This window comes from Fusarium solani (genome assembly GCF_023522795.1).
Source record: "Fusarium solani strain SB1 chromosome Unknown bctg00000012, whole genome shotgun sequence".
NCBI lineage: Eukaryota > Fungi > Ascomycota > Sordariomycetes > Hypocreales > Nectriaceae > Fusarium > Fusarium solani.
The window spans coordinates 2,619,705-2,628,082 of NW_027072146.1; the positions used below are offsets into that span (position 1 = coordinate 2,619,705).

The 8,378-nt window shown below is 50.9% G+C and overlaps 4 protein-coding genes across 4 annotated transcripts; 3 read left to right on the top strand and 1 right to left on the bottom strand.

The window, feature by feature from the left end:
* Positions 1-192: 192 nt before the first annotated feature.
* Positions 193-1,461, top strand: MRS44_016899 (uncharacterized protein; the record flags this gene model as incomplete). Its single annotated transcript, XM_046270106.2, has 1 exon — positions 193-1,461. The coding sequence occupies one exon, from the start codon at positions 193-195 to the stop codon at positions 1,459-1,461; it is 1,269 nt and encodes a 422-aa protein (XP_046130499.2).
* Positions 1,462-2,246: 785 nt separating this feature from the next.
* On the top strand, positions 2,247-2,990 carry MRS44_016900 (uncharacterized protein; the record flags this gene model as incomplete). Its single annotated transcript, XM_065618229.1, has 1 exon — positions 2,247-2,990. The coding sequence occupies one exon, from the start codon at positions 2,247-2,249 to the stop codon at positions 2,988-2,990; it is 744 nt and encodes a 247-aa protein (XP_065474301.1).
* An 892-nt stretch (positions 2,991-3,882) lies between these two features.
* Positions 3,883-5,696, bottom strand: MRS44_016901 (uncharacterized protein; the record flags this gene model as incomplete). The annotated part of the gene is made up of 4 exons (XM_046281322.2): positions 3,883-4,762; positions 4,843-5,104; positions 5,214-5,393; positions 5,462-5,696. The coding sequence occupies 4 exons, from the start codon at positions 5,694-5,696 to the stop codon at positions 3,883-3,885; spliced, it is 1,557 nt and encodes a 518-aa protein (XP_046130497.1).
* A 1,276-nt stretch (positions 5,697-6,972) lies between these two features.
* On the top strand, positions 6,973-8,295 carry MRS44_016902 (uncharacterized protein; the record flags this gene model as incomplete). Its single annotated transcript, XM_046273947.2, has 1 exon — positions 6,973-8,295. One exon carries the CDS (start codon positions 6,973-6,975, stop codon positions 8,293-8,295), a length of 1,323 nt encoding a protein of 440 aa, XP_046130496.2.
* Positions 8,296-8,378: the final 83 nt, after the last annotated feature.

The following is an 8,378-nucleotide window of genomic DNA, read 5'->3' on the forward strand; positions in this document are numbered from 1 at the left end:
GCTCAAAGTGAAACAGAGACTCACCAGCAATTCTCTCTTATTCGGTTTACGCCTAAGCAGAATTCTTCATTACATCGTGAGCTTAATCTTTGCTCGACTTTCCCCATCGCCTCATCAAGAGCTTTCCACTCGAAACACTACAGCATTCTCTTCCCATCAATCTAGTCCTTCACGAGGATCAAAATCACGAAAATGGAACCCAACCGGCCCGTGGCGGGATTTCGGAATTATATTCCGCCCAAGGATGCTCCAAGAAGCAAGGAGCTTGCGGCATCCGACACCTACCAGTGGGCCAAGCTGCGCTGTTCCGAGCCCTTCATGGTCGGTTGGATGAAGGCATGGGAGGAGCTCTATCACCAACCCTACAAGGGAATCACCGTTGATGGTCATGTAATCCCCAATATCTATCGTCTGGCAGATACGGAGGAGGATCTTGGGGCCCCAGTGGTCCAGATGACCGCTGCAGCGCAGCATGTCATCGAGGTTGCGTCGGCAGAGGAACGAGAGGCCCTCCTGGAGCCTGTCGATGCACCGGAATGGCGGAGTTGGATCAACCCTGAGATTTACGCCTTCAGACACGGTGTTCGGCTCGAAGAGGCATCCAAAGACTTGGTTGCTGCGCTGCATGCTCTAATGCGAGCAAGTCTGTCACCAGCTGGATACGAAAAGGCTCATGGCTGCATGAAGGTCAACCAGTTTCTGGGCGAGGTCGTCGATGGTACAAAGGTCCTCAATGAGAACTCCTACAACTTTGTCATCTTTGGTACGCCCTTGGTCAACGAGCCATGGGGTTGGCAACTCTTCGGTCATCATCTCTGCATGAACTGCTTCGTGGTTGGAAAGCAGATGGTGATATCACCCGTTTTCATGGGAGCGGAGCCAAATGTCATCGACGCAGGGCCCAACAAGGGCGTTGAGCTATTCATCGATCAGGAGCAGACCGCACTACATCTCATGCAGTCGCTGGATCCGGCTATTCAAGGGGCTGCGCAGATCTACACGAAACTAAACGGCTCCGAGTTTCCGACCTGGCGGCATCACAGAGCCGACCAAAGACACTTAGGCGGCGCCTTTCAGGACAACCGAGTGGTTCCATATGAAGGCGTGAAGGTGACGACACTCTCAGAGGCCCAGCAGAGCGTAATTGGCAAGATAGTCACCATGAGCCTCAACTACCTACCGGAAAAGGCATTGGCGGCCCGGATGCAGGAAATTTCTGTCTACTGGGATGAGACATGGTTCTGCTGGATTGGAGGATTTGAAGATGGGGACGCTTTTTACTACAAGGTACACTCCCCTGCCGTCATGGTCGAATTTGATCATCACTCGGGCGTCTTCCTGAACAACAAAGAGCCTTTGCCATTCCACATTCACACCTTGGTTAGGACTCCTAACGGAAACGATTATGGAAAGAAGCTGCTGGAACAGTACCGGCAGCGCAAAGGCAACATGCCCTCTTAGGCCAGTTAACTAGTTAGACTCTGAATGAACTATGAGCGTCATGTTTCCAGAAGATGATGGATGCCGAGAGTTGAACTTGCAAATGCTCCCTGGTGGCGCACGAGCATCGACCACGCATTCTCGTATGTCCAGCAGTAGCGAGGTTGCATGTATGCCTTAGTAGCCACACCGGTGTGTAATCTGAGTCGTTACGCCGCAGCGCAGACGATTGGGCCTTGATAGTAATGAACGGGTGACTCGTCAACGAACTTTGACAGAGGAGAGAAGTCAGACAACCCTAGCCCTAAGGCTCTATGAGAAAGGCGAGGTGTAGGTCATGATCCGATTGTCATGAGGCTATCCACCGTGATCCAAACCTCCACCAGAAACAAAGCGGACTTTAGTTAAGTCCGATCAGACCTCCCACGCTATCATCTCAACCACGACAACGTTGAAATAACGTTGAAATAACATTAAAATAACGTTATGATGCACGTTGTGCAAACTCAATCCTTATTTCCATAAAATCCGCCACGCAAAAATGCTTAGATCCGGACTTGCGTCATTGATGATTAGGAAAAACAGTCCACTCTTGCTTCTGTACGAGACGATGAGGTTCTCGACGTTAATCTCTGCAAGCGAGAATCACTAGATAGGCAAAAGAGTTGTGGATATCAGCGCCAGTAAGGTGGTTTGTGGCCAGTGTCGAATTCGTATATAAATGTCACTTGTCTCCCATTGATCCAGTAACTACTTCAGTAAGGCTGCACAAGAAACTTCCAACAACTTCATCAATCCTTGTCGATATGAATCCTTCTATGAAATCCTCCACTGTTCTTATTACCGGTGCCAACCGCGGTATCGGCCGAGGCTTCGCCAAGGTATATCTCGCAAGCCCATCTACCACCGTCATCGCGGCCGTTCGAGACGCAACACATGCCACTTCGAAAGCTTTGCAACATTTGCCCAAGGCAGATTGCTCTAGGCTGATCACCATTCAACTTGACTCATCCATGCCAGAAAGTACGGCGGCAGTCATTGAAAAGCTCAAGACAGACCACGGCATAACCTCCCTCGACATCGTCATCGCCAATGCTGGGATCTCTCTTAACGCCAGTCGTGTTCGCGAGTCTACTGTCGAAGACATCAACCAGCATCTGCTTGTTAATGCGGTTGCCCCAGTTGCCCTCTTCCAGGCCACTGCAGCTCTTCTTCAGGCTAGTAAGACGGGGGACCCTACCTTCATTGCGATATCAACACTGGGTGGTTCCATCGGATCGATCGATGGAGTTGCCCACCTACTGCTTAGCCCGTACGGTGGCAGCAAGGCGGCACTGAACTGGTTCATTCGCCGTCTTCACTTTGAGGAAACGTGGCTTACTAGCTTCCTCCTTCATCCTGGTCTCATTGAGACTGATCTTACGGTTGCGGCCATGGAGGGAAGTGGTGTCAAGCTCTCTGATATGGGGGCAGTGTCGGTCGATGCAGGCGTGGCTCAAATGATGAAGACAATCGACAAGGCTTCGAGAAACATTGCTGGCACGTTTTAAAGCTACGACGGTACCGAAATGCCCCGGTAGATGGGAAAGGGGGGCTGGCTGGAGGATGAGGAGAGCGCTAAGCGGGATAAGAGAGCATGTTGCGTGCTAGAGGATGACTGAGGCTGCGAGAAGATGACCTTGTGGAAGTGTATTTAGTTCGAGGCCACTATAGTAGGCTTTCTCTCAGTGCATGAGCTTCAACCTTCTATGCAATCTACTCATTCTTCAGAGCCAGGGAGGTGATTGCCTGTGACAATGTGACGACCAGGGTTCATGGAGCAACCGTGTCCGCGCTTGAAATAACAAATAAATAAGAAGCAGAAAATTTCAGCGCGCATTAGAAAGGCGTCAAGGTGTAGAGATCCCGGCAATATTCTTCTACAGGTGTGACATCGAGAAATACTGACCTTCAGAGATCATGGCACCCCGGCTGGCGTCTGTGGGACATGCCCGGCAACGCAAATCTCTGAAGGCGAAACCTTATCATGAACGTGCCCGTCAACAAAAGCAGCTCCGAAATCACCAAGCAGATACGGAGGCTGAGTTAGCCGAGCTCAACAATAAGCGTTCCCAGCTAGTGCAGGAGGCCAGCCTCGAGAACCAGTCTCCCAAGTCTGATGAGTCCAGCCACAAAAGGTCCAACCACGGGGGGTCTGACCACGAAGAGTTTAATTGGGTTGTCATACAGTCAATCGCCACGGAGCTTGTTTCGGATCTCAGACTCGTCAAACTCTTCGCTAAGAGGGAATGGAAGTTTATACGGAAGTAATAAGTTAGGTATATTTACGGACTTAAATGCGCCCCCTGAACTATGACCAGTGGGATCTCTCTCTATTATCTTCCTAAATTCGCGACGCTTCCCCTTGCCACCTGGGTTCTGCCACGACGTATAGCCGAGGCTCTACTCGACCCGCTTAGAGTTGGAATATCCCTTCTCATTTTCGACCTCATCTACCTTTGTTCCATCGACAACCCCGCCAGCTTGCTCCAGCGACAATCCCTGAGTTTCGGGGTATAGGAAGTAGATAATTGTGGTCTCTACCGCGAGCCAACATGTGTAAACGATGTACATCCGCCATTGAATGGCACGCAAGGCGATAGGGTTGACGAATCCATTGAAACCGCCGCCAACACGGTTGAGCCACAGCATAATAGCCATACCTTTGCTGCGCTGCAGATACGGGAACACCTCAGTGATGTAGATGTATGCCAGCGGCATCATGATGTTGTAAAACCCGTAGTACACGAAGATGAGCGCTACAACGGCCCGACTGGCATGCTCGTTGCTAGTGTCGTTGGAGTAGACAGCTGATGAAGCTGTCCAGCAGGCATACACAAGGGTCATGCCGCCGTACGAGACCAGCCACTGTACGCGCCGGCGCGCAAACTTTTGGACATAGCTCCCAGCAACGCCGGTAACCAAGTTCCAGCACATGAGACCTAGGTTGATCTGGTTCTGCTGGAGGCGTGAGGTAATGCCGATGGTTTTCAGGACCTTAGAGAGATAAAAAGAGACGAGTCCATTTCCAGACCACTGAGCAAAGAGGCCGACCCCAATGGCAATAAGCACACGTCTCACGTTTGCTGATGTGGAAACAAGTTCCTTCCAAGGTCGGGAGCTGCTTTCCTTCTCTTTCTTAAGCGTCTCGGTAATTTCCTCGTATTCAGCCGACACGAAAGGCGAGTTCTCATCTCCTTCAGCGTGATATTTGACCAGGATAGCTAGGGCTTCCTCAGTGCGATCGTTGGCGATCAGAAAACGAGGAGACTCCGGGATGAACCTTGGAGGTATGTCAGCCCTCGATTCAAATTATATACGAATTAATGCCCAGGTGGTGTGAGATGGTAAAGTACTACTTACCAGATGAAAGACAGCTGTAGCAGCGAGGGAAGCACCTGGAACAGGGTCGGGAGGCGCCAGCTCCAGCTACTCCCCCAATCGAAAGTACCTAGCGTGACACCTGCAGCAAGAATCGCACCGGCATACCAGCTCTCGTGGAAGATGCCGCTGATGAAAGCACGCTCTTTTGGATGGCAAAGCTCCGAGAGAAGAGCGGCGGCACCGGCAGTGGCAAAAGGAAGACCAAACCCCATAATGATTCTTGACGCAATCAACATGGCCACTTAATTGAGACATTCGTTAGCCAACAAGTAATTTGTAACACGGGAAGGCGACTGTTCCCCATCTTCTTGATAGGTACCCAGACGGTGCTGTGGGATTATATCACTTACTGTTAATTGCGGCAGTTTGGATGGCGACACCAAGTATGACGATCACGGAGCCTACTATGATGCCTGGCTTCCTTCCCCAGCGATCGTTGAAATAAGGGACAAGCGGGATGCCAAACACGGATCCGAAGGTCATGCTGGAGGTGATGACGCCCAAGATGGCCCCGTCTGGGTTGCCGAATTCTATCACCGATAGTCAGCCCTTGGACTGGTTGTTGAATCGAGGATAGAAGGTTCCGGAATCGACCTACGTTCATTCCATTTTTCCACAGCCTGGAGTCCGTTCAAGACGCTGGCATCGAAGCCCGAAGTCATCTCCACTCCTATGGCAGCAGGGACCAGTAGGAGGTAGAGCTTCCTAAGGTTAGGTTTCTGGTACCAAGGTGTTTGGTCGTTAGCCAGAAGCCTCGTGGACTCGACCACTGTGGCAATTGGCTCCTTTTCCTCCTTGAGCGAGGCGGTGGTCTGGGTTTTGGCAGTAGCCATGACGGTTCAGCTGTCGAGAACGGAATGTTCTTAAAGCGTTTCCAAAGTATGCGCGAGAGGTAGAGAAAGGGGAGGACCTGAAGAAAGTGGTAACAGCGATGATGAAGGTAGTATAAACCTGGGGATAGATTTGATCAGAGCAGAGAGACCAGATCAGCAGGGGAACCGATATTTGTACACCGTATGCAGAGCCTTGTAACAGCATGGAGATATCTCACCAGTGACTTTCAGCTTGCCAGTCATAATCATAACCAAGATCCTTCATTTTGGTTCAATTGCCTCTATACGCGTATTGCGACACTGCGATGGTGCCGACAATATCGCTTGTGGTTGCGTGATGATCCATACTCCTGGTATATCCGCACTTAGTGTATGTCACTACAGAACACCGATATGACGACACCTCCATAACCTGAAGCCCCTGCACTAGTAGTATGGGCTACGGTATGCAAGATTAAAAGATAAGAGTGTCTATTTAGGCTAAAAGGGAAGAGCGAAGTTCTCCTAGTTGTGTGGTTCTCCCCATCCCACCGGGCATCCCAACCCTGTGATGGTTTCGGTGATGCCGCTTGTGGTTTAGTGCATGTCATCATAGAACAGTGATATGACCATGTCTCTATAACTTGAAGCCTCCAGACCGATAGTATGGGCTATGGTATACACCGATTGGAAAATAAGCTTGTCTATTTAGGCTAATTGCAACCTCGGGACGTCAAGACAAAGATAACGGCATACTCGCTGGTAAGTATGGCCCCTCGTGCAAACGATCTTGGCCTGCGTCTGGACAGTAACCGCATCGCCGACCGACACCGGATTATGATAGCAATGGCTCTGATCCTTGTCAGTTCTCACTACTACCCATTATGGCGTGACTTTGTTTGGATACTCTGATTCGCTTGCAGATGGCCGCTGGATAATATATTATCATCCGTGAAAGTATATGGAGAAATGTTCTCCAGTGCTGATACCGTGTCGCTTAAATACACCCGAAGTTGCGACATCGAATAGCGTTGTTGCAAGTCTTGGTCAATCCAACATATGCACACCTGGTACCCTTGACAACGTCTTCAACCTACGCCGCCAACCGCACCGTTCACCAAGATGTCTTCGGGTATCCTCAAAGTGAAGGGTGAGAAAGTAGTCGACGAGAATGGAGATTCGGTGGTCCTTCGCGGTGTGGGAGTCGGTGGTTGGTTAAAGTGAGTTACGGTCTACTCCCTGGATCATGTGTTTGCTTCAGGCGCTTCGGTTGTGGATGTTGACAGCTCTTATCAGCATGGAAAACTTCATCACGGGATATCCTGGACATGAGACACCTCTTCGATCAGCATTGCTGAAGGTGTTGGGACAAGAAAAGTATGACTTCTTCTTTGACCGCTGGCTGTATTGGTTTTTCAACGAGGATGACGCTCGATTCCTCAAGAGCCTGGGACTAAACTGCGTGCGGCTTCCATTCAATTACCGTCATTTTGAGGACGATATGAACCCTCGGGTGTTGAAAGAAAGCGGCTTCAAGCATCTTGACCGAGTCATTGAGGCCTGCGCCAAGGAGGGAATCTACTCCATCCTGGACATGCACGTTCTTCCCGGAGGCCAAAGCGGCGGTTGGCATGCTGATAATACGACGACGTACGCGGCCTTCTGGGACCACAAGGATTTCCAGGACAGAACGGTGTGGCTCTGGGAGGAGCTAGCTAAACACTATAAGGGTAACCCCTGGGTTGCCGGATACAACCCGATCAACGAGCCTGCAGACCCCCTCCACTATCGGCTGCCGGCGTTCTACAGCCGACTTGACAAGGCCATCCGCGCCATTGACCCCGACCATATTCTCTGGCTTGACGGCAACACCTATGCTATGGAGTGGAGAGAGTTTGTCGAGATTCCAAACGCGGCCTACTCCATCCACGATTACTCTCTCATGGGCTTCCCGACCGGCCAGCGGTACGAGGGAACGCCGGAGCAGAACGCGGCACTCGAGGGGCAGTTTCTTCGCAAATCCCAGTTCCAACGTGAGAGGGGCCTGCCTATATGGAATGGCGAGTTTGGTCCTGTCTATGCAGACCCGAGGAAAGATCCGGATGCGGAGAGCATCAACCAGTCGCGGTACAACCTTCTTGGCCAACAACTTCGCATCTATGACCAATATGCTATCCCATGGCACATCTGGCTCTACAAGGACATCGGTCTTCAAGGAATGGTAACTACCTCTCCTGACTCGCCGTACAACAGGCTCATCGACCCGATCCTCAAGATCAAGAAGAAGCTGCAGCTTGATCAGTGGGGCAAGGATCCATCGCCAGAGGTTGCAGCCGTTATCGATCCCCTTCTCGCGTGGATAGATAAGGTGGCTCCCGACGCAAAGACGACCTATCCTCCCATCTGGGGAACCCGGCGTCATATCGAGGCGCATGTGCTGCAGAGCTTCCTGGCTAATTCGTTTAACGACCAATTTGCAGCGCTTTTCAAGGACAAGACAAAATATGAGCTGGAGGAGTTGGCAAAGAGCTTTAGTTTAGATCAATGTGTGAGGCGGGAGGAGCTGAACAAGATTCTATCAGACCATGCTGAGGCGGTGGCAAAAGCCATATCAGAATAGGTTATGGTCCCTTGGAACTAAGGTCTTCATTCATCCTTGGCAACCTCACTTTCTGATAGTTGTAATCTGGGCGGCTACGTCAC